Below are 27,072 nucleotides of genomic sequence, written 5' to 3'. Positions count from 1 at the left end.
TATTTTACAAATGATACCAATACTATCACTCGGGAGAAGTCCTCTACAACTCTACTACATACAGAAAGGGTAAGACCTCTTCAAACATTGTTAAATAACAAGTTATCTACCTCAAAAGTAGTTTATGCTGCTACAAACAAACCAACACTACCGACTGTACAACAGGATATTGTGATTGGATCTAACCTTACAAATACTGTTACTGTTCCTGTCTCCAAGGCAGTCAGTGATTTCAACCACCATACAACCAAGGCAGTCAGTCATTTCAACCTCCATACAACCAAGGCAGTCAGTCATTTCAACCACCATACAACCAAGGCAGTCAGTGATTTCAACCATAAAACCAACATAGGGATAAACAGTAAATCAACACATTCCGTTGACAAGACAGCCTCCAAATTAACACACAGTAAAGTTTCTATTGGTCAGCAGACTGGTATGTATTCTACTATTTCTGCTTCGAAAGTCAAAGAATCTGGTATTGGAAAAATGACTCAAATATCAACTGACGTTTCCTTGCAGAAGAAGAAAAGCACAGGTATGTTGGATATAGAAACAGACAGTAATCTAGTGATGACAACAGTAACAACTCATCAGGATAAATCAAACCTTACATCAACATTCAAAGAAACTCTAAGAAATGATTCATTACCATCAAATGGACGTATTCCCATTAATCAGCCTAATGTGATGTCTACATTGCCATATCAAAGTAAACTTTTAACAGTAGTAAATACATCTTCCAAAGAAAAACCACCTACATCTGAATCATATATAAATAAAGACAATGGAATTACAACAAGAAAACTGAAAAGTGAAAGACCTGAAGATGTAACAGAACTGAATGACAGAGAGAGTTTATCAGCTAAGAGTTCAAAGGTTATGATGGAGCACAGTTCAAAGGTCATAACATCAAAATTGTTCAACACCATCTCAACACATGAACAGGATAGTATTGATCATTATAGTAAGTTTACAACCAGACCAAATTTAATGGTAAATCCTACAACTGGACAAACTCAATTAGGTCATCATGAAAACACAAATAGAACTGTGCCCACATCAAAACTACGGAATAAAAGATCAACCCATGTTGAAAGTGAAACAACAATGAGAAGTTCAAAGACTGCGTCATTACAAACACGTCAGCCACTGAATACTGACTCATACAGCACAATGATGGCTGCACCTTCCACAGGAAGTGTAAGCAATGATATAAGTTTAAAGTTTGGCACAGTAACTACAGAACATTTGCCTGTGTCTGATAGAGAATATACGGCATCAACAGGAAGTGTGAGCAATCATATAAGTTCAAAGTTTACTACACTAACCACAGAATATTTACCTGTGTCTAATCCAATTCATGTCAAGTCTACAACAACTGACTTCATCCAAGACCTCACAAGAAATACTCTAACTATAGAACATTTGCCATCGTCAACTCCTGGGGATACAAAGTCTACAACAACTGACTTTATCTCAGACATTATTACTGAAGATGTAGCAACTTCAACAGTTAACAAACTTACAAAGAGAACAACTACCTCAAAACAAACTGCCACCATACAAAAAACAACACAAAAAGATATTGAACCAAGTACACAGTCTACACAAACTACACCAGTCAGCAGCCAAGTACGGCACACTTCAGATGAACCATCTACAAATATGTTGACAACTCAAATGAAAATACCAACTTCTACTCCATTGAAGTCCTGTTCTTCCAACCCATGTCTTCATGGTGGTACTTGCATTGAAAAAAGTAATGTTGAAGTGATATGTTCTTGCACAGCAATTTACACAGGAATGACGTGTCAAAACCTGACACCGTTTCCTAGGAATGTGACTGTCCACTATAAAACTACAACAACTATAACAGTAACTTGGCAACCACCACAACAGACTGGTACGACGATCAATGGCTATCTAGTCCAGTACAATCAATTCGGTGATGATAATCTGAAACATAGTTTGTTACTGCATCCAACTGTCACCATATTCACAGTACGGGAACTGCTACCAAGTAAAAGATATACTGTTTGTGTGTGTGCAACAACAGAAAGTAGAATCAAAACACCATGTGCAGTTTTACGTAGTCAGTGTCTAGAAGCCAACACACTTGAAAATCACACTATAATGATAAATATTAAGACTGCTAGTATTGCACTTGCCACTACCATTGGCTTCTTTCTGATCATTATTTTCTGTATACAGTTCTCACAGTGGAAGAAAGATAGAAAATACAGAATACCTTTCAAGTCATTCGCAAGAAGTTCAGTTCGTAACCCTACTACATCATCACGTGCAGAACAACGTGTAGAACTACGCTCTTTCTCACGACCACGTACATTAAGTCAAATACCTATACCAGAAAACATGGAGATGACTGAGCCTATAGCCACAGATCAAAATCACCATGGCAACAATCACCATGACAACAAAAGTTTTCGTGGTAGCATACTCAAGTTAAATCAGGAGGACAACTTTGATATGGGAACTTATCGTAGCGGTACTTTGAACAGTTTCCGTGGTGACACTCCAACTTATCGTAGCGGTACTTTGAGAAGTTTCCGTGGCGACACTCCAATAACACGTGAAGATATTAACACACAAGATAGTGAAAGTAATAACTTGAACACTTTACGGAAAGAGAAGCGCCCTCTCAGTCAAGTTCCTAAAGGTAGTACTTCCCCATCACACTCAGACGCAGCCAATGAATTTGACTTTGATAATGCCTACTTCTTGCCAAGAAACATTACACTTGGCTCACCATAACTACGTCATATTATATAGTCTCTATATTAGGCTGTCACAATTAATTGTTTATCTGTTGAAGGTTTCAGGACCATATACCGGTAACTGTGCATGCTTTAAATTCATACAACTGGAGACTGGAAATTTGCAATTGATCAAACATAAATTTCATTTTAGATGATAACTGTAAGTAACATAAGGGGTCTAGTCACCCAATTATCATTTTAGATGATAACTGTAAGTAACATAAGGGGTCTTATCACCCAATTATCATTTTAGATGATAACTGTTGGTAACATAAGGGGTCTTGTCACTCAGTTCTCATTTTAAATGACAACTGTAAGTAACATCAGGGGTCTTGTCACTCACAGACCTAAAATGACTGAGGATTGCAGGTAGATTTGGGCTTTGACACATATTTCAACCATTTAGAACAAAAAATATGGAATATATACTCTGGTTGTTCTACGTCATGACAATGCATATCTACATTACTGGTTCTGCTGTGTTCAAAATACGATTGAAAATGTTCAAAATTTCCATTACTTCAACCAATTTTTCTTTGATATTATTATTGCTGGTATAATTATATTATTTTCCAACATTTTTCTTCATTCAACCTGAAAATACTCGTGACCTAAGAGTTGTCACTATGACTATGAGTGTATCAGCTTGGAGTCACAAAGGCCCCTTAGGTCACTCATATTTTCCTTGGTTGAATGAAGAAAAATATTGGGGAATAACATCTAAACGTACACTGCAAACTTACCACTCCAAGTACAGCCATAAATATGATAAGGGCAAAACAGGCGTAGGCAATGTAAGCATTAGCATTGATATCTGGATGTCTTGTCTGGTACAGTTTTAACATTCCAAGTCCAGCTATGATATACATAAATGATGTATCTGTAATATCACAAAATACAATAGAAAGTGATGACAATATTCCAGTTATCAGAAAAACAAAAGATTTCATGGTTTGGCCACTAGGTGTGCTGTTTGCAAGCCATTACAGGGCTGGAAGTGAGGACAGTAGACACAAAGTTATTACTCATTTCCATGCTGTTCTTCTCACTGTACTATTTTATTAGTGGATATTAGTAATCAAATTATACCTTACTACAGTAATGCCCTTTCAAGATCACACAAAGTTCTTTTACATAAAGTTTGTTCATGCCTTTATGCATTGCCATACAATTCACAGCTGTGATCAAAATTTCAGCTGTCAGTTTGCCAATAAATCTGAGGTGCTCCAACTCTTGTGATCCTTATGTGGCCAAAAATTCACCAGGAATTGAAAACCCAATATGATGTATTGACTAGAAAACATACTTGTGGCTAACTAAATATTGATATCTATGGTCTGCTTTCAAATATCATATATTCAGATGATAAATTTCCCTTTGCACAATTCCTTTCTGATACATGTAATTCAAGACAGATCTTTTCAGTGGCTACATTATATCGCTATGTGTGTTGTATATAAATGTTACATTTAGTTGTTGTATATACCACACTTTACACAGCATGTATATACCACATTTTACACAGCATGTGTGTACCACACTTTACACAGCATATATGTACCACACTTTACATAGTATGTAAGGTAATAAAGCATTACTATTATAAGTGAATTTGTCATTTTATTATCTCAACTATGAAATTGTATTGAGTAGACTTACAACAGAACCTAGTGACTTACCAAACTGGAAGTTAGAATATGTAGGACACACATGGTAACATCCACTTAGAAATCCCTCCATTACCAAGGCAATACCAATAGCATAGAATAAACCAAAGTGTTTGGGTATACCATACTCCTATTAGATAAAATGACATAGTACGGTACAAAGTGGGCATTTGTGACTTGTGAAAATTAAAGAATTTCCAACATTATCAAAATGAAACATTACAATTGGTTTGAAATCCCAGTACTTTGAAGGACTTTCCAGTACAAGACGTCTGATTCTTTCAAGTGCATACTTAGTGTACTATTGGAGCTGTTATATTTAGTGACAAGATTGTGTAACAACAGACTAATATCAGAGTCGTTATTTACCTTTTCATAGATGTCATTTTTTTCCACTTTTTTCTTGTGTAGTAAGTCTTCTCTCCAGACGACAAATAGGAATAATATACCAAGTAATATATATCCAATATTACTAAAGATGTTATTAAAAGCACTGAAAATAATCAAAATATTCCATTATTACGCTAAAGTTTTAAACCCTCAATATTTTATTTCTAACATTAACCTTCTTCTCAATCAGTACATAGATTATAATCAATAAATCAATCAATCAACCATAGATTATAATCAATATTGATCGATCGATCAATCCATATATACACTCCTATCGATATACAGTTGTCAAATATGTGTAATAAACAAAAGATCACATGGTATACACTGAAAGCTTGTTTTGATTGGCTGATGAAATGTGGGTAGTGTAATATGATTGGCTGATGAAATGTGAGTAGTGTAATATGATTGGTTGACAACAATAACTTACCTGATTACACCAAGGGGATTGGCACATAAAAAGTTGTAATAGCAGATGTCTTCATCACCAGTTTTGTTGAATATCTGAAAGGATCCAAGTATAAAGAACTGTCTTTGAATTGTATAATAGATTTACATCACCAGGGGTTTGTGAAAACAATGGCTAGATATACATAGAGCCTTTCTGTGATTTCATATCATAATATTGTGTTACCAAAATTGTCAAGAGGTATACTTACTACAAGATTGACACATCTGTCAAAAGCTCCACTTTTTAACTACTGGTTAGACAGCACCTTTACTTGGCTAAACATAAGTTGGATACTTTTAAAACAACAATGTAGCTAAACTGGGTTTGATACTTGACTGATAACAATGTAGCTAAATTAATTGCTACTGGCTAGACAACATTGTAGCTATGTTTGGCAACTTGTTAGAAAACTGTGTAGCTAAATCGACTACAGGCTAGACATTTGTGTAGCTATACGGTTAGGCAACTTGCTAGCCAAAAGTGTAGCTAAATTGATTGGCAACTTGCTAGACAATAATGCAGCTAAAAATGACTACTGGCTAAACTTACCGTCTGGTAGGTGATGACTAGTTGAATAACAGGTAATGCATAAAAGATTGAAATAGGTAATAAATTCCAGTGATACAGTTTATACTTCTTTCTCAAAGTCTTCCTATCTTTCCTGGCAAGGTCACTAACATACAGGAATGTCTGCAGATACAAAGCAAAGCACAGTAGAATAGAAGTTAATGGTTAATTCACAGAGAATATAGAAATACTGAAGAATACACACAATAACGATATAGTTCTTTTTAAGAAAAGAACAAAAGAAACAAATTATTTAGGTATATGTTGATAGATAGCTAATATTTAATAATAATAATAATATTTATTTCTTTAAAAAACAATTGCTTTCCATGTAAAAACATCTCAAAGCGCCTTACAGCACTAAGATACCATTAAAACACAATACATCAGAGAAAGTGAATAAAACAATCATACAGTAAAAAGGTATGTTTTAAGATTCGATTTAAAAATATTAAAATTTTCACTCGAACGGAGTGCAACAGGCAGCCGATTCCACAAACGTGGAGCACATGACGAAAAGGCCCTGTCACCATAAAACACCGTGTTAACTACGGGCTGCTCTAATGTTTTTGCTCCTGCTGTAGTAGATCGAAGAGTGTGGCCAGGAGAACAAACATTCAAGAGGTCACTAAGGTACACAGGTGTCCTATTATTTAACACTTTATAAGTTAAACACATGATTTTAAATTCAACCCATTGAAGCTAGTATTGGTTTCCAAGTTTATCTCCTATTATATTATACCAGTATATTGATGAAGCAAATCGAGAGATCTGATTGGTCTAGACATCGAACTAGCGAGTCTAAAATGAGCGATAATGCACAGTTGGCACGCGTCCAAATTTTGATGTTCACTGTTCGTCTACGAACGTTGTAGTCCGTGCAGGGATGGGGGCACAAATGAAACCAGAAAATGTTGTGTCTTAACTTGTTTACGATATTTTCAATATACTGGTATAATATAATATTGATAAACCACCCCTGGGAATGGTATACCACTCGGTTTTGACCAGTGAACTCAATTTCATTCACTGGTCAAAACCTCTTGGTATACCATCCCCAGGGGTGGTTTATTGCTTAAATTTACAATATTGTCACCATCTGGGTCAGTGAAATACTGATAACTGTAACCGTTCATCCATCCATTTGATTGATTGATATATATACGAGTGTTCTGCTTCTCAGAGATGCATGTACATCTATTTTGCATTTAGTAGAGTTTTTGCTAAGGTTGGGGAGCCCCAGTAGCAGAAAGGGAGAAAGAGGTAAAACTGGCAGTGTTTCTCCATAGAATTGATCACAATTTTTGTGGAGAACCACGGTAAAATGATATGGGAACCCCAGTAGATTTTACCTATACTTACTGCCCTTAAAAACCATGTAGTATCACTCAATGTCAACTGAGGCAACGGTGTATTGCCAGTAGGATGATTTTTTATTTCAAGTGTATGTACCTTGGTTTGTACTACTTTACCTTAGTTCTATAGATATCTGTCTCTTCCTCTATATTTATTTCAAGTGTATGTACTAATGGATTCAGGCGCTATATAAATTGTTTGATTGATTGATACTTTACCTTAGTCCTATAGATATCTTTCTCTTCCTCTATATCATGTAACATATCGATATCATCGTCATCCAATGAACTGTCACTACTGTATCGACGCTGATGTGTGGGAGATGTATGTCCATCAACATTAGGTGGGGGATGGTTACCACGATCTACAGAAAGCAAGAAATAACATGGCCATCAACATTAGATGGGGGATGGTTATCACGATCTACAGAAAGCAAGAAATAACATGGAAAAAGTTTAAAGAGAGAGAGACTCTAATTCATGTCAATATTGATGGGTTGGTGACATGTGACCATCAACATTAGGTGGGGGATGGATAGCAAGATCTGTAGAAAATAAAACATCACATGGTCAAAGTTTAGAAGGAAAAGTACATATGATGAAATTTTTATGATGGTCATGAAATTTATCGATGGCTTGGAGATGTATGACCATTAGCATTAGGTTTGGGATTGTTACCTTTATTTATAGAAAGTAAGAAATAATATGGAATGAATCCAGACATTTATCAGCTTGGTTTCATGATATATATATAAAGGTTATTTTATCACAAGCTGGTAATGTTAGATGATGGATGGTTACCTCGATCTACACAACATACTTTGGTGAAAATTTGGAAAGAAAATAACACACCAGAATTTGAAACTTCACACAAAATATCAAAACATTTGGAAACAAAATTACAAGTTTAAGAAACTTGTAGCACTAGACATGTCTATGGGAAAGTCTACAAGAATTGTACCCTGATAGTAGACAGGATTTTATAGAAACCTTGGTTTCACTGTGTATATCAAGAGATGTAACCATAGTAACCCAGAGAAGTAAAACTTACAACTAGGAAGCTCACCAGGGTGTCTCATCTCAGCTGATCCATAGCTTGGCTGAATGGCATTGCTTATAGGGGCTTCTACATCCTCAGATGGACCTATATTGAACATCATTCAATCAAACATCAAAGTTTAGAAATCAAGAAATATCAATCACAAACGCCAAATCACGACATCAATCACAATGGATTAGAGAACTTGTAAGTCCAACATCTGGAAAGCTAAGTTTACTATTAACCTGACATTAGGTAACTGTCCCATAAATCAGTGTTGAAAGGCTGACATCATGGTAACAGTTTGCCACCTCTTACAGCATAACTATATTTGATTGGCTGCAACCAAATCTGGTTGCACTGTGCAGGATATTGGACAGTTTAGTACAGTCGTGGTTAAGAGGTCTGATAGGGCTGAACAACATGACGTATCTTACAGTGGTTTAGAAGTCTGATAGGGCTGAACAACACAACATATCTTACAGTCTATCCAAAAACTGACACCCTCACACCCCTTTTGTATTTATCAATTAAACTAGTGTGAGAGATTATCCCTACAAACAAACCAATCCCTTCCCTAAACCTTTCCACATTTATATAAAATTTTATTTAACTACAGATATTTATAGTAAATTCAACTCATGAAGTCTTCTTTGCTATACAAATAACCAGTGACAGTTTACAAATATCCAAATCTGTACATTTATTGAATATTACACACATGCACACACACAAATCTGAGAAAAAACTTGCAAGTTATCTAAAACTGATAACATTTGTCAATAGATAAATTATAGGAACTACAATGAAATTTACAAAATTAAACAAACTGATATATATCAGCAAATACATAATTATGCAAATCATATCAACCTTCAATAAAATGCAGGGATTATGAACACAGTAGATTTGATGGTAGGGCGGGGGCAGAATTCAATTTTACCAATTTCAAAGTTATCTTACTAGTTGTTAATGTTTTAATTTCTTTTCCTTTTGATTTGTACATTTAAAACGAAATAATTAATTATTTATATGATATGTACTGGGAAACAAATGTCTTTTAAAATCCTTCAATTTCATTGGCTATTTCCCCAAATCCTTCAATTTCATTGGCTATTTCCCAAGATCCTTCAATTCCATTGGCTATTTCCCAAAATCCTTCAATTTCATTGGCTATTTCCCAAAATCCTTCAATTTCATTGGCTATTCTCCATTTTTCTTAAAGTGATAAGTTTTTTTATCAAATAAAATACATGTATGTGTAATTACCATAAGTTTCATTAACAAATTGTACTGGGTTGAACTTTTTTATACTAACCAGGATAGAATTAACAATGTTCACAGGATAAGAGTCAGTTGGTAATAGGTTTAGAGGTATCCATCTATAGGGTTTTACTAGCTCTACAGGTTTTGGGTTGACTATCAAATATGTCATGCGAATTGGTTAAGATATGAATGATTTACCAACTGTCAGAGAGAACAGCATTAGATTCATAAATCCAACACTGTTCACTCTCTCTCCAACAGTTGGCAAATCTAAACATGAATATCTTACTTTAGTCTTGAAGTGTTCAATTGAAATTGGAACATTAAGAGGGGGTTTCAAACAAATTAAAATCAAACTGATTTCTGTTAAATTGGAAAGTGGTGGATTGTGAGGAGGAAGATGATTTATAAAAATGATCTATTGGGAGAAAATGCTGAAATGGTCTATTTGATGGAAGTGGTACGTCTATTGGATAAAAATGGTGAATCAGGTGAAAATGGTCTTTTGGGAGGAAATGCTGATGTGGTCTATTGGATGGACTATAGGGTGAAAATAGTCTATTGGATGGAAGTGGTCTATTGGAGGGAAGTGGTCTATTGGATGGAAGTGGTCTATTGGATGGAAGTGGTCTATTGGAGGGAAGTGGTCTATTGGATGGTAGTGGTATATTGGATGGACTATAGGGTGAAAATAGTCTATTGGATGGAAGTGGTCTATTGGAGGGAAGTGGTCTATTGGATGGAAGTGGTCTATTGGATGGAAGTGGTCTATTGGAGGGAAGTGGTCTATTGGATGGTAGTGGTATATTGGATGGACTATAGGGTGAAAATAGTCTATTGGATGGAAGTGGTCTATTGGAGGGAAGTGGTCTATTGGATGGTAGTGGTATATTGGATGGACTATAGGGTGAAAATAGTCTATTGGATGGTAGTGGTATATTGGAGGGAAGTGGTCTATTGGATAGAAATGGTGTATCAGGTGAAAATGGTATTTTGGGAGGAAATGGTTGAAGTTGTCTATTGGCTGCAAAAAGTCTATAGGGTGAAAATGGAAACAAGTGAACGTTATTTATTGCAATTACGGTGAATGTGCAATTTACTTCTCTACATTCATTTACCAATATCAAGTGTTGTACAATTTGTTGATGAAAGCCGTTCCTGATACAAGTGTGCATTTACATCATAACACTTGCAGACAATATTTACACGATGTTGACAGCCTTGTAGCATATTTGAAAACACTGTGTGTTGTGTATTATCATACCTAGAATAGGTTCTGTTGTAGATGGCCAGTATTTATACATCACGGAGGAGATATTAGTGCACAGCAAACCAATCAGAACAACACAACAAAATAATAAAAAAGATACAAAAATAATTAGTAGCAAAATATCATAATATCGAGCATAACATGCGAAAGACAACGACATTCATGGGTGATTTGGAAAGATTCTGATATACAAGGTGAAATTTGGTTGTAAAGAAACTGACATTCAAACATTAATTGTGACGTAACAGATAATTTGATAATAACAGATTATATGCAATCACAGCCAAGATCATTGTATAGTAAGCTAGTGTTACACATGACATGACATCACTCAAGCAGTGATCACAATTATGTTAATACAATGTTCTTATATATAGACATGAAAATATCAATTGTCAGATTCTTAACTTCTCTGTCTGTCTGCCTTTCTCTGCATTCCTGTGGTTATATTGATTTCCTTTCTGTCTGTTTCAATCTGTCTGTCACCCTGTCCCCTTTCATCTGTTGTTATTTCTGTCTCACTGTCTGTCTGTCTAACTGCATCACATTCACACACTGTATGCTTCTGTCTTTCAGTCTCTTTCTCTCATATTAAGTACTAAATATACAATTTCCTAGTATTTACAAACATATCAAATCCACAAACTTCACAATATATTGCTACAAATACAACAAGATTTATAACATAAGGAATAATAAACAACAGATAACAACAAATGCAAAATCCCATATTACCCCTTTCTTCTTGGTCTGGATCATCCTCAGCAACATTCCTTTTCCTGGTTATATGGATAAGCAAGGAATAAAATGACACCATGGAATGGTTACATCAAACTTACTCAGGAATACACATACTTACAAAAATTGAAAGATCTATGGAATACTTGGACCATGTGAATATTTACACATTGTGCCAACTATGAAATTTGTTTAATTAATGACTTTGACAGATTGTTACGCCAGTTGTCTGCTGCCCTCTGTTGTCTGCTGCCCTCTGTTGTCTGCTGGTTCAATGTTACCCAGCATTCATTTGTAACTTTGCCACCAAGCTGTTAGGAGTTTTTGTCTTTCACATTACACACAAAAAACACATGGAAACTGATATATATATATATATATATATATATATATATTATATATATATATATATATATTATATATATATATATATATATATATATATATATATATATATATATATATATATATATATATATATATATATATATATATATATATATATATATATATATATATATATATATATATATATATATATATATATATATATATATATATATATATATATATATATATCATTTTTATAACAATGTCTTTTATTAGAATACATATTACATATATATATATATATATATATATATATATATATATATAGCACATACCTGTACATCTCAACAAGGACCAAAATCAAACCAACAAAGTAAAAACACATAAAGAATGATGTGACAAATAGGACAGCCTTCCAGTATTGGTCCTCTGTAAGAGTTGAAAACAAAGTCTAACGTCATTCAAATTGACAAAAATAAATGCTGGTCCGAGTGCAAAGAACTGGGTTCAGTCTTCTACATTGACTTTTAGCAAATACACAAAAGTATCCTTATTCTAAGCACAAAAGGATGCCCCCCCCCCCTACTAAAATAGCAAAGTACCCCTCCCCCAACACACAGACACACACTAGTAATAGTACGTAGTAATAAAATATTTATACTTCAATTTCTGAGGATAAGAAGACAATACCCAGACTAGTCTTGATTACCCAGACCTCGCCACTGAGGGCTCTGCCTACGAGACCTCTCCCAAGCAAGAGTCTGGGGAAATGAGATTCCAACTTGCCCTCACAGGAAGTAGGTATTAGAGCAGTGCAGGCTGGGGAATAATTCACATCCAACATTGTAGGCCAAATGATTCAGGTACTTTTGCGACAATTTATCACTTTTCAAGTGAGTGATAATCTAAATTACAACAAATAGGCCAAGTAAGCCTGTTTTTTATGACTTGAAAGACATTCACTGTGAAGCTCCTGGAAATGTGGTTGAAATGTGGTTGAAATGTGGTTGAAATGTGGTTGAAATGTGGATTCGCCAGACTCTCATCTGGGTGGTCTTGTAGAAGAACACCCCGCAGTGAGAGTCTGGGTCACCGACACTTTACCCAGACTCATTCCTTTTGCTTATTTAAATATGAATATTACCCTCTATTACTCAAGTAGCACTATTCTTTTGTTTTTTCTCTCTTTGACTTACTTGATATGGTGATCTCTATCGTAATGTCCATAGTCTTAATTCTCTCTGTATACGTTGGACGTGGTGGTACTACTATGAGTAAACAATAAATAAATGACATCAGTTCTCATGATTCACTGTTAAAGAATCTGATATCAGTTCTCATGATTCACTGTTAAAGAATCTGATATCAGTTCTCATGATTTACTGTTAAAGAATCTGATATCAGTTCTCATGATTTACTGTTAAAGAATCTGATATCAGTTCTCATGATTTACTGTTAAAGAATCTGACATCAGTTCTCATGATTTACTGTTAAAGAATCTGACATCAGTTATCATGATTTACTGTTAAAGAATCTGATATCAGTTCTCATGATTTACTGTTAAAGAATCTGATATCAGTTCTCATGATTTACTGTTAAAGAATCTGATATCAGTTCTCATGATTTACTGTTAAAGAATCTGATATCAGTTCTCATGATTTACTGTTAAAGAATCTGATATCAGTTCTCATGATTTACTGTTAAAGAATCTGACATCAGTTATCATGATTTAATGTTAAAGAATCTGATATCAGTTCTCATGATTTACTGTTAAAGAATCTGACATCAGTTATCATGATTTAATGTTAAAGAATCTGATATCAGTTCTCATGATTTACTGTTAAAGAATCTGATATCAGTTCTCATGATTTACTGTTAAAGAATCTGATATCAGTTCTCATGATTTACTGTTAAAGAATCTGATATCATTTCTCATGATTTACTGTTAAAGAATCTGACATCAGTTCTCATGATTTACTGTTAAAGAATCTGATATCAGTTCTCATGATTTACTGTTAAAGAATCTGACATCAGTTCTCATGATTTACTGTTAAAGAATCTGATATCAGTTCTCATGATTTACTGTTAAAGAATCTGATATCAGTTGTTAAAGAATCTGATATCAGTTCTCATGATTTACTGTTAAAGAATCTGATATCAGTTCTCATGATTTACTGTTAAAGAATCTGATATCAGTTCTCATGATTTACTGTTAAAGAAGAAACACAAAAATATCTTGTTTGCCTTTTCAGATTAATAGAAATAATATTATAATTTTTTTTCAAAAAGTATTGACACAATATAAGTTTACAAACTAATTAAAGGATGATTGCATAATGTCACATAGGCTCAATAAACAAACTTTGTTCGTTTAGGGGAGGGGGTCTGCTGTCAGTGCGATTGCTGAACTTTATTTTCGCACTTCTAACCAACTTTTTATGGAAAATTTTTATGATAACAGCTTTTGTATTTACTACTGAGATGTTGATAAGTTGATAAAAATTTACTTCTAATGTGAGATATGGTGCTGGGTTTCTGGTAGTATTTTAATGTGTTTACAATCATGTCTTTCCATTACACGTAGTGGTGTAACCGCTAGTTTTCATCATAGTTTACATCATATACAATGTTTGATGTCGCACTTGTGAGGGTTCGATTAGGGGGAGGGGGTTTTGACCTAAACAAATGATGTTCGTTTGTTGAGCATGTGTGACATTGTGTGATCTTCACTAAGTAAAATATTGATTAACTCAGAGATGCAGCATGCATTTGCATTAATGAATATTCATGAATACATGATTTATGTTGGCATGACAATGGTGACCATATTTGGCAGGTAGATAATTTTGATTGGATAACGGCAAACCTAATTACCATAGACATCATTAATATTCATGAGTGTCTTACTAGATGAAGGTGGTTGTAGTTCTGTTAGACCATTACACTCGGCATCGTCTGGGTGAACAACTGCTACTACATAAAACTCTTTACTGCTAAAATCATTATCCTGAAAGATAGGATGAAAAGAATAATAAAATATTGCAGCCTTTAAATGTCCTAACTTTAAAAAGAAATGGGGGTTGCTTTAAAACTTCAAGTGAAAGTTGAATATGTTCACAGACTCTCCCATATAGTCATGGATGTACAAAATAGTCGGAAACTGAAAATATAACTGTATTTCTGCAACACCTGAGAAATTTCTAAAACATCGATATTTCCATAGAAATTTGGCAAAAATGGTGACAGCAGAGCCATCTGCATTACATCTAATTTGAGGCTAATAAATAAACAATTATGTAAATTACATGCAGGAATGTCGTCATTTGAAATACACCCATGAACACAAGGGGGCGCTATAGCTTACCTGTACAGTAATGGCCGTCTGTGTTGTCATCGTTTGATATACACCCATAAACACTAGGGGGCGCTATAGCTTACCTGTACAGTAATGGCCGTCTGTGTTGTCATCGTTTGATATACACCCATGAACACTAGGGGGCGCTATAACTTACCTGTACAGTAATGGCCGTCTGTGTTGTCATCGTTTGATATACACCCATAAACACTAGGGGGCGCTATAACTTACCTGTACAGTAATGGCCGTCTGTGTTGTCATTGTTTGATATACACCCATAAACACTAGGGGGCGCTATAACTTACCTGTACAGTAATGGCTGTCTGTGTTGTCATCGTTTGATATACACCCATGAACACTAGGAGGCGCTATAACTTACCTGTACAGTAATGGCTGTCTGTGTTGTCATTGTTTGATATATGCCAGTGAACTCTACATTACGATTCAAATCAAATACAGGACACTGGAAGTAAACAGACACAAGTCAAAAATGGGAATCAAAATGACACTTACCAAAATAAGTCACAAATCATGAATAATTTAAATGAAGAGAAAGGAGTAAAATAATGGATTCATGGTACATTAGTTACATGTGTTACAATAGTATGAATTACAAACATTAGCTGACAAGGTAGTAGAGAGTTATGTTAAGTTAGCTGACAAGGTAGTAGTTAGTTATATTAGGTTAGCTGACAAGGTAGTAGTTAGTTATATTAGGTTAGCTGACAAGGTAGTTGAGTTATGTTAGGTTAGCTGACAAGGTAGTAGTTAGTTATGTTAGGTTAGCTGACAAGGTAGTAGTTAGTTATATTAGGTTAGCTGACAAGGTAGTCGAGTTATGTTAGGTTAGCTGACAAGGTAGTAGTTAGTTATATTAGGTTAGCTGACAAGGTAGTAATGAGTTATGTTAGGTTAGCTGACAAGGTAGTAGTTAGTTATGTTAGGTTAGCTGACAAGGTAGTAGTGAGTTATATTAGGTTAGCTGACAAGGTAGTAGTTAGTTATGTTAGGTTAGCTGACAAGGTAGTAATGAGTTATGCTAGGTTAGCTGACAAGGTAGTCGAGTTATGTTAGGTTAGCTGACAAGGTAGTAGTTAGTTATGTTAGGTTAGCTGACAAGGTAGTAGTGAGTTATATTAGGTTAGCTGACAAGGTAGTAGTTAGTTATGTTAGGTTAGCTGACAAGGTAGTAGTGAGTTATATTAGGTTAGCTGACAAGGTAGTAATGAGTTATGTTAGGTTAGCTGACAAGGTAGTAGTGAGTTATGTTAGGTTAGCTAACAAGGTAGTCGAGTTATGTTAGGTTAGCTGACAAGGTAGTAGTGAGTTAGATATAAGATTAGGGCTAAAGCTTCATAATATAAATCTGATATGAAATGTTGACAACTAAGGGCAAACATTCAACACTGGTCAATCAATTCACATAACAGAGTGTATTTTTATGGAGGTATATATACTTCAATTTCTGACAACTAAGGGCAAACATTGGACACTGGCCAATCAATTCACATCACAGAGTGTATTTTTTATAGAAGTATATATACTTCAATTTCTGACAACTAAGGGCAAACATTGGACACTGGTCTATAAAATATTCAGGTTTCCAGTATTTCAATGTGTTTCATATTTGTACAGTGAAATTCAATATAGGTATATTCTCATGTGAATCTACATCACTATGGCAACAGATCTTAAAGTTATATGGTATACATACATAACTATGGCAACAGATTTTAAAGTTATATGGTATACTTACATCACTATAGCAACAGATCTTAAAGTTATATGGTATACTTACATCACTATGGCAACAGATTTTAAAGTTATATGGTATACTTACATCACTATAGCAACAGATCTTAAAGTTATACAGTATACTTACATCACTATGGCAACAGATCTTAAAGTTATATGGTATACTTACATCACTATGGCAACAGATCTTAAAGTTATACAGTATACTTACATCACTATGGCAACTGATCTTAAAGTTATATGGTATACTTACATCACTATGGCAACAGATCTTAAAGTTATACGGTATACTTACATCACTATGGCAACAGATCTTAAAGTTATACAGTATACTTACATCACTATGGCAACAGATCTTAAAGTTATATGGTATACTTACATCACTATGGCAACAGATCTTAAAGTTATATGGTATACTTACATCACTATGGCAACAGATCTTAAAGTTATACGGTATACTTACATCACTATGGCAACAGATCTTAAAGTTATATGGTATACTTACATCACTATGGCAACAGATCTTAAAGTTATATGGTATACTTACATCACTATGGCAACAGATCTTAAAGTTATATGGTATACTTACATCACTATGGCAACAGATCTTAAAGTTATATGGTATACTTACATCACTATGGCAACAGATCTTAAAGTTATACAGCATACTTACCGTTGTGTCTTGTACAGACAAAGTGGCACAGATTCTATCTTCTGAACTGGCTCTGACTTGTACAGCATCCACATCCCCAGGGAAATTAAAATAGAAGTACTGCAAAGAGATACAAACTCAGTTATCATTGCTAGTATTTCCTGGTACATTAACATACAAACTCAAAATATCATTGCTAGTATTTCCTGGTACATTAACATACAAACTCATTTATCATTGCTAGTATTTCCTGGTACATTAACATACAAACTCAAAATATCATTGCTAGTATTTCCTGGTACATTAACATACAAACTCAGTTATCATTGCTAGTATTTCCTGGTACATTAACATACAAACTCATTTATCATTGCTAGTATTTCATGGTACATTAACATACAAACTCAGTTATCATTGCTAGTATTTCCTGGTATATTAACATACAAACTCATTTATCATTGCTAGTATTTCATGGTACATTAACATACAAACTCAGTTATCATTGCTAGTATTTCCTGGTACATTAACATACAAACTCAGTTATCATTGCTAGTATTTCCTGGTACATTGACATACAAACTCATTTATCATTGCTAGTATTTCCTGGTACATTAACATACAAACTCAGTTATCATTTCTAGTATTTCCTGGTACATTAACATACAAACTCAAATATCATTGCTAGTATTTCCTGGTACATTAACATACAAACTCAGTTATCATTGCTAGTATTTCCTGGTACATTAACATACAAACTCAAATATCATTGCTAGTATTTCCTGGTACATTAACATACAAACTCAGTTATCATTGCTAGTATTTCCTGGTACATTAACATACAAACTCAGTTATCATTGCTAGTATTTCATGGTACATTAACATATAAACTCAGTTATCATTGCTAGTATTTCCTGGTACATTAACATACAAACTCAGTTATCATTGCTAGTATTTCATGGTACATTAACATACAAACTCAGTTATCATTGCTAGTATTTCATGGTACATTAACATATAAACTCAGTTATCATTGCTAGTATTTCATGGTACATTAACATACAAACTCAGTTATCATTGCTAGTATTTCATGGTACATTAACATATAAACTCAGTTATCATTGCTAGTATTTCATGGTACATTAACATATAAACTCAGTTATCATTGCTAGTATTTCCTGGTACATTAACATACAAACTCAGTTATCATTGCTAGTATTTCATGGTACATTAACATACAAACTCAGTTATCATTGCTAGTATTTCCTGGTACATTAACATACATGTTAAGAATTTAGTTTGCTTAATCTCAGTTGTCTTTTCTAATGTATCATCTTGCCTTGTAACTTTTGTGCTAGTCTGAGTTTTTAGTTTTGTTTTGCATATTGTTGTTTTTTGTTCGATATTTGTATTATATCTTACAAGAGTTTCATTGAGAGAACAGTTCTCTGCACTGAGTACACATATGAAAGATGAATAAATAAATAAATACAAGTTAAAAAGTCAACTCAAACGCTCCACTATAGACAGTATAAGTTGTACATGAAGGGTACTTACCTTAGGTTTGGGTGGTGCCACAGTTACCGTCTGTTTATCAGAAAGACTGTAAAGGAAATATAAACAGAATATCACTTAATCAATCAATCAATCAATTGATTGATCAATCAATCAATTTATAAAGTATTGGTAAAGTAAATATACAGAGTATAAGTTGGAATCTTCAGCTGTGTAGGCTTTTATGATTTGATAAGTGGACATCATACATTGTAACTGTAAATAGCAACCGAGGATTAGTTATAAAAACTTAGTTTAAGTTAAAGGTTTTGAATAAAAAGTTTACATTTTTATCAAGGGAAGTATTAAATTTTTCTTTGTATTTTGCTGTTCTCCCTAAATGAGGTAATAAACACATTCCTACCCTCTTGCAAATTCCTGATAAAATGTATGGTTATATATATATATATATATATATATATATATATATATATATATATATATATATATATATATATATATATATATATATATATATATATATATATATATATATATATATATATATATATATATATATATATATATATATATATATATATATATATATATATATATATATATATATATACTTGAGGTGATATTAAATATAATTTTTAAGAAAATTAAATGGGAATCCCTTGATACTTCAAATCACGTGACTATGATGCTACACGTACAGAACACATGTAAATACATGCATCTAAACTTCTCTACTGTAGACTACCTACAACTTACAAGCTGTTTAGCTATAGCAAGTTATTACATTACTGGCAACGTCATCTGTATGCATGTTTTAAGTGTATTCTCGATACACACAGACAGTATGTCTACTTGTCACTTAGTCAAGCAATAACAAAGTAAATATGTCAGGACAACATTGACAAGAATATACAATATACTGGCAAAGTTCATTAAAAGTCTACTCAGCTAGTCTTTGCAAATGAGATAACTTGACAAGTCTAAGATTAGAAAGACAAGGAAAGTGACAGCATTCTGTATTAATTGAGTGTTTGGGATAGAACACAGGAAAGTGACAGCGTTCTGTATTAATTGAGTGTTTGGGATAGAACACAGGAAAGTGACAGTGTGTTTGGGATAGAACACAGGAAAGTGACAGCGTTCTGTATTAACTGTAGTTATAACAAAATTTAAAATTGTAGTGACAAGGGGAGTTCTCGTTTATGCACAATGTTCCATATCAAAGAGTACCTTTTAAACTAATATAAATTACAGTGACAAAGGAATGGATAGGATAATATCACCTATCAAAGATTAGACTGTCAACAGTCATCTTCACTATTGTTGCTGAAATTAATAGAATTAAACATGGTGTGTGTTGGATGTTCCATGAGGTCAAGATGACTGTTCTGACCCACTGTACTTTCATTTCTATGAATATTCATGAGCGCCCTCATTTATTGAATGTCTAACTCAGATGTCTAGTTAACCACTAGGGGGTGTTCGAGGAGATAGTACAGATACTAGATTATATTTTATGTGTTCGAAGCCTTAGTGAGTAGCGTGTGTGTTCTGTATGTGCATTGTACATGCTGACTATTAGATTGTATGTTATAAGTTATGTATGTGCACACAACTAGTATTTAAATAAAACATATTTCAGAAGATTTTTTTTAGGAATATGACAAAATATAATCTGCGTCTGAATACAGACTAATCAAAGATGTCTTTGGAAATAACACACAATATACCACGCACAAGCCAAGCTATTATAGACAGGCAATAAGTATATACATAATATCAAATATTTGACTTACTGCATTTCAAAGTCATTAATAAGACTGGCTACCAGCGTATAGTTCGTTTGGTGTGGTGAGGAGCAAGACACATCTATATACACTTCATTAATTATAGTATCACCAAAGTCCATTGGACACAGCGTCCTAGCTACTGCATCATATTTGTACCTGAAACAAACAAAATACTTTTATTTTAAATATAATATTACCAATGTCTATTGCGACACAGTCTTCTAGCTGATGCATTCAATTTTCATACCATCTAATACCACAGTCTTGAAATACATAGTTTTAACTTCTAATTCTTGTTGATTGCTCAGTTACAGACTTAGTGTTAGTTAACTTGGGTGGATGATACAAACAGTACATGGTTACTGGCCATATACATTATTTACAGTGATAAGTTATACATGGTTACTGGCCATGTACATTATTTATAGTGATAAGATATACATGGTTACTGGCCATATACATTATTTATAGTGATAAGTTATATATGGTTACTGGCCATATACATTATTTACAGTGATAAGTTATACATGGTTACTGGCCATATACATTATTTATAGTGATAAGTTATATATGGTTACTGGCCATATACATTATTTATAGTGATAAGCTATACATGGTTACTGGCCATATACATTATTTACAGTGATAAGATATACATGGTTACTGGCCATATACATTATTTATAGTGATAAGTTATACATGGTTACTGGCCATATACATTATTTATAGTGATAAGATATACATGGTTACTGGCCATATACATTATTTATAGTGATAAGTTATACATGGTTACTGGCCATGTACATTATTTATAGTGATAAGCTATACATGGTTACTGGCCATATACATTATTTACAGTGATAAGCTATACATGGTTACTGGCCATATACCATATACAAAATGTACATTATTTATACAAATTACAGTACTGTGTATGGGCTATATTCATTTGTACATACAATTATAAGGTATACATGGGTGTGGGCCATATATTTAAAGTGATAATTAAGATACACATGGGTATGGGCCATACTTACAGTGATAAGATATACATGTGTATGGGCCATATATTTACAGTGATATTAAAATATACATGGTATGGGTCATATATTTACAGTGATAATTAAGATACACAGGGTATGCCATGAGCCATATATTTACAGTGATAAGATATACATGGGTATGGGCCATACTTACAGTGATAAGATATACATGGGTATGGGCCATGACATGATTCCTTTCTGTTGCCTGACAACAAATAAGACAGGATAATCACCCTCAGCATTGGAACTGTTGACATGGATACGAACAGCTGATGACTGAAACAAAAGAAGAAAAAAGACACTATTTTGAAGATTGGGTTTGGTCAAAGGATTGGATAAATTGTATACATTATACAGTCTATAAATCATCATGGTTTTGTTATAGGATTGTGAACCTTTCAGAGAGGAGGTACAATTTGCAAATTTCCATACCTTGACGGTATATTTGGGAATGAATGTGACATAATATATGATGGTCCCTGCGTACAGTATGTTTACATATACATTGTAGTCAAAACTTCTTTTAATTATCTTGTCAACAAAATATGGAGCCATAATGTGAACTGAACTGTCTTTTTTGGATAAATTTTGTTGCAGCAAAATACATTTACATGTAACAATTACATTTCGAGAATTAATTTTCGAAAGCATATTCAACTATTCACACTTCATGGTTCAGGCTCAAAATACCAAAATTTTAATTGCTTGATTTGGAAGCTTGACATCTTAGTAATCATTTCAATATTTCTGTATACAGACATAAATATATAGCTTTATATATGGAGACTGTAACATATAACACTGGATTTCATTTCGATTTTAATTTTGTTCTCAGTAAAATGGAGATCACTAAACAAACAAACTAGCTCAAAAAGAGAGAAGGCCCAGGTTTGGCCCCAAAATATCAGCTGCTCTAATTTCTTGATTTGGGACCTAGACATCCCTGTAATCAGTGACATCTCTGTACAGACATCAATGCAATCTCATTTGGCGACTATAACATATAAATGTTACATTTCATTGCAATATTACCATCTTTGATTGACTTCATATGTAAAACTTACAAGTAAAAGCACTTTATATAAGTTGTACATATTAGTTCTGCTTTACAAATTCTCAAATATCTAATATTTGCTTCATTAACTTACAAGTTATTTTTAGAAACTAATAATATGTCCCTGTCAGTACTGAGAGTACAAAATTGTGATATTCATAAATTGATCAGCAATTCCTACTGGATTGATACATACAATGTATACGTCTGTCATGAGATGAGACAGTCGTAGCAGCTGCAGTATTCAGTTTCTATAATTATTGCATATCCCGTGTGACTTTTTCCACATGACAAAAGGACTATTCTTGATCCTGCCATATCCTATTTCAGTTCTTGCAATGTCTGTTTTGTGTTTCTGATGGCTTCTGTCCACACACATCTGTACATGACATGCAGTCACACTATCTCTAAATCAATCTACATGTATGAATACCTTGTACATTGTAATATTTAAGTGTTGTAATGTATGTCTTAAAGGAGCAGTAACTAATGGACTTCTGTCTTGCAATGTCTGTTTTGTGTTTCTGATGGCTTCTGTCCACACACATCTGTACATGACATGCTGTTACACTATCTCTAAATCAATCTACATGTACAAATACCTGGTACATTGTAATATTTAAGTGTTGTAATGTATGTCTTAAAGGAGCAGTAACTAATGGACTTCTGTCTTGCAATGTCTGTTTTGTGTTTCTGATGACAAATTCTGTCCACACACATCTGTACATGACATGCTGTGACACTATCTCTAAATCAATCTATGATACATGCACATATACCTGGCTGGTACATTGTAATTTTGAACTGTTTTGATGTACGTCTTAATGGGGTAGTCTGTAATTATCTATATTTCTATATTTCTAACTAAATTTAAGTACTCATTGCATATCATAAATACAGTTTCATATTTCCTTCAGTACAATCTTTAACAAATTCTTATAACATAGTTTCATGTGTCTTTATTTATCTTTTTATTTTTGCATAACATAAATCTATTTTAATATGTCTTTGAATATCTCTAGTTTTAACAAATCACTCTTTGCATAACATAAATTTATTTTGATGTGTCTATATATCTTTTATCTGTCGAGCAAATGATCAATCACCATTTTCTGCTTCCTTGCCACATTTTTCAGAGTATAGAATACATGTTTAATGGCTTCTTGTGGTCATAGTGTATTCCAGTCTTGTTATGCTCTCACAAACACTACACGCACATTTACCAGGGTACATGTAAACTGATGTATGTCTACAGCAGTTTTCAATTTAAGATATTCATCTTGTAGTTATCATTTTTATCAATGTTTCAATAACGTCTCAATAGACAACACATGTGTACATGTACATGTATGTCTGCAGCAGTTTTCAATTTAAAATATTGCAATATTTTGAAAATTCTGGGCTTATAGTTATCACTTTTGTCACTGTTTGTTCCGAGTACATTTGTATTAAAGACAGGGTTTTCAGTCATTGATTGAAGGGCATGTTAAATTCTAGTAAATATCTACATGCAAGTACATGGATAAAGGAAGACTACTGGAGGCCATGAACATCAAAGTCAACAATCTGTCACTTCATGCCAATGTAGGAAAATATGACATACCACCAATCTACAGTGACATCATCACAGAAGGTGGACAGTTACATGTACATAATAACTAACAAGTACTTTCACACCTGAATTTACAAAACCTGCACCAATCTACAGTGACATCATCACAGAAGGTGGACATTTCAATGTACATAACTGACAAGTACTTTCACACCTGAATTTACAGCTAACCTTTTCACACGTCTGGTTAATTACTCAACACCTCCACCAAATTTGGATCATTCTGTCAAATCCAGTTAGACAAGAAGGACAAGTGATTTGTTCGAATCATGTCTCAATCAAAAGTGGAAGAAGAGAACTTGTGTATGAATTACATGTACCGGTATGTGTGCACTGGATTATCAATTTAAAAGATTGTAATGTGTTACCATGGCATTTACATTTACAAAATGCTTGTTTTCTACATGTAAGTTGTAACTGTCACAAGGTATGCTAGATGTAGATGGAAATCAATCATTGTTTGTAATTGAGGCCAGTCATGTTAATTCCCAATACTTATGTCTATGTCTGCAGAGGATTTTAGAAATATTGTATTAACGTCACAAAAACGCTTGTCTTGCATCACTTTCATTGATATATGTTGCAAGTACAGAACTTACAAGAAAAGGTGTCCTAGATGGCAATCGATCATTTTTTGACAGCAAGCTATGCTAAAGTCTAATACTTACTGCCTGCAAGTACAATGTATTATCAATTTAAAAATATTGCAAGGACGTCACGAAAATGCTTGCCTCGTACTCATCACTTTTATTGATATATGTTGCAAGTATAAAACTTAATTAGAAGATGGGGTGTGCTACATGTAGATGGCAATCGATCATTTTTTGACAGGAAGACATGCTAAAGTCTAATAATTTAATACTGCCTGCAACTGGATTATGAATTCAAAAATATTTTAATAAGATCACGAAAATGCTTGCCTTGTATTTATCACTTTTATGTGATATGTGTTGTACATGGAAAGATGATAAGTGAGATATGCTAGATAGCAATCAATCATTGTTTGACGGCCAGTCATATAAATACTCTAAGAGTACCCATCCAGTCTACAGTGGATTATAAATACTCTAAGAGTACCCATCCAGTCTATAGTGGATTATAAATACTCTAAGAGTACCCATCCAGTCTACAGTAGATTATAAATACTCTAAGAGTACCCATCCAGTCTACAGTGGATTATAAATACTGTAAGAGTACCCATCCAGTCTACAGTGGATTATAAATACTCTAAGAGTACCCATCCAGTCTACAGTGGATTATAAATACTCTAAGAGTACCCATCCAGTCTACAGTGGATTATAAATACTCTAAGAGTACCCATCCAGTCTACAGTAGATTATAAATACTCTAAGAGTACCCATCCAGTCTACAGTGGATTATAAATACTGTAAGAGTACCCATCCAGTCTACAGTAGATTATAAATACTCTAAGAGTACCCATCCAGTCTACAGTGGATTATAAATTTAAACTGTTGGTCATTATAAAAAATGTAGTTCTCACTTTTGTCTTTATTTACTTGTTTATTGCAAGTAATTCATGGTACAGTTTTTCAATCAGTCACTTTCTGAAGAGAATGTTAAATTCTAAAGTCTCGGATAGACTGCAAATTTAAAAACATTGGACAGCAATAATCATGTCATGAAAATACTTGTCTTGTAGTTACCAATATTTGTTCATCTTAGTCTTAAGCTTAAAGTGGGTTTTTAATTTATGAAACAATTTTGTCATGGCTTACTACTTGAAAAATCAATATGCCAAGTCCTTGTTTGTAACTCAGTTGACTGCAAAAGATTAATAAATGCATAAAATCTTTGTTATTGTACAATTACATACTATCTACGCATTTCTTAGCTTTTTTTCAATGTATTGAGTTACAAACATGGACTTACATGTAGCATGTGTTGTTTCATGTTAATTTTTCAAGTAGGAAGCCATGATAAAATTGTTTTAAAAATTCAAAATTCAAAAAAAATTACCCAATCCTCATCCATGTGGCCATTTTAATCTTATTTCTTATAAAGCACATTGAATTAAAAACAGTTACAATGTGCTTTACAACTGACAGGAATAAAAATGTGGGGTTTTTTTGTTTTTTAAGTTGTATTTGTTCAAGATGGAGTTTACAATTGATCACGGTTCAAAAAACAGTCACGTTGAATTGTAACAGTAATGTATTGTCTACATCTCCAGTGGATTTTCAATTTAAAAGCACTTAACGTCACAAACATGCTTGTCTGTGTAGTTATCATTTTCATCAATGTTAGGTACATATATTCAAGAGAAAGCATCTCATTTTCTGAAGAGCAGCCATGTTATATTCTGAGTCGTAATGTGTAGTGGATTATCAAAAAAACATTGTAATAATTACGTCATAAAAATGCTTGTCTTGTACACATAGTTATCAGTTTTATCAATATATGTTACAAGTATTCAAGACAGGCT

The 27,072-nt window shown here is 33.4% G+C and overlaps 1 protein-coding gene across 1 annotated transcript in view; it reads right to left on the bottom strand.

Moving 5' to 3' along the window:
* LOC144440496 (SID1 transmembrane family member 1-like) overlaps window positions 1-27,072 on the bottom strand; it is a 51,833-nt gene that overhangs the window by 9,095 nt on the left and 15,666 nt on the right. Inside the window, exons 2-18 of the mRNA XM_078129879.1 lie at window positions 22,118-22,239; window positions 20,927-21,076; window positions 19,173-19,218; window positions 17,640-17,738; window positions 15,591-15,674; window positions 14,731-14,863; window positions 13,053-13,124; window positions 12,192-12,285; window positions 11,524-11,567; window positions 10,783-10,794; window positions 8,265-8,357; window positions 7,433-7,578; window positions 5,841-5,981; window positions 5,271-5,344; window positions 4,817-4,940; window positions 4,460-4,577; window positions 3,524-3,660 (exon numbers count right to left, since the gene is read on the bottom strand). Coding sequence (XP_077986005.1) covers window positions 3,524-3,660; window positions 4,460-4,577; window positions 4,817-4,940; window positions 5,271-5,344; window positions 5,841-5,981; window positions 7,433-7,578; window positions 8,265-8,357; window positions 10,783-10,794; window positions 11,524-11,567; window positions 12,192-12,285; window positions 13,053-13,124; window positions 14,731-14,863; window positions 15,591-15,674; window positions 17,640-17,738; window positions 19,173-19,218; window positions 20,927-21,076; window positions 22,118-22,239 — 1,689 coding nt within the window. The remainder of the gene's footprint in view (window positions 1-3,523; window positions 3,661-4,459; window positions 4,578-4,816; window positions 4,941-5,270; window positions 5,345-5,840; window positions 5,982-7,432; window positions 7,579-8,264; window positions 8,358-10,782; window positions 10,795-11,523; window positions 11,568-12,191; window positions 12,286-13,052; window positions 13,125-14,730; window positions 14,864-15,590; window positions 15,675-17,639; window positions 17,739-19,172; window positions 19,219-20,926; window positions 21,077-22,117; window positions 22,240-27,072) is intronic.

This window comes from Glandiceps talaboti, chromosome 9 (genome assembly GCF_964340395.1).
Source record: "Glandiceps talaboti chromosome 9, keGlaTala1.1, whole genome shotgun sequence".
NCBI lineage: Eukaryota > Metazoa > Hemichordata > Enteropneusta > Spengelidae > Glandiceps > Glandiceps talaboti.
This window is presented reverse-complemented; position numbering and strand designations above follow the sequence as displayed.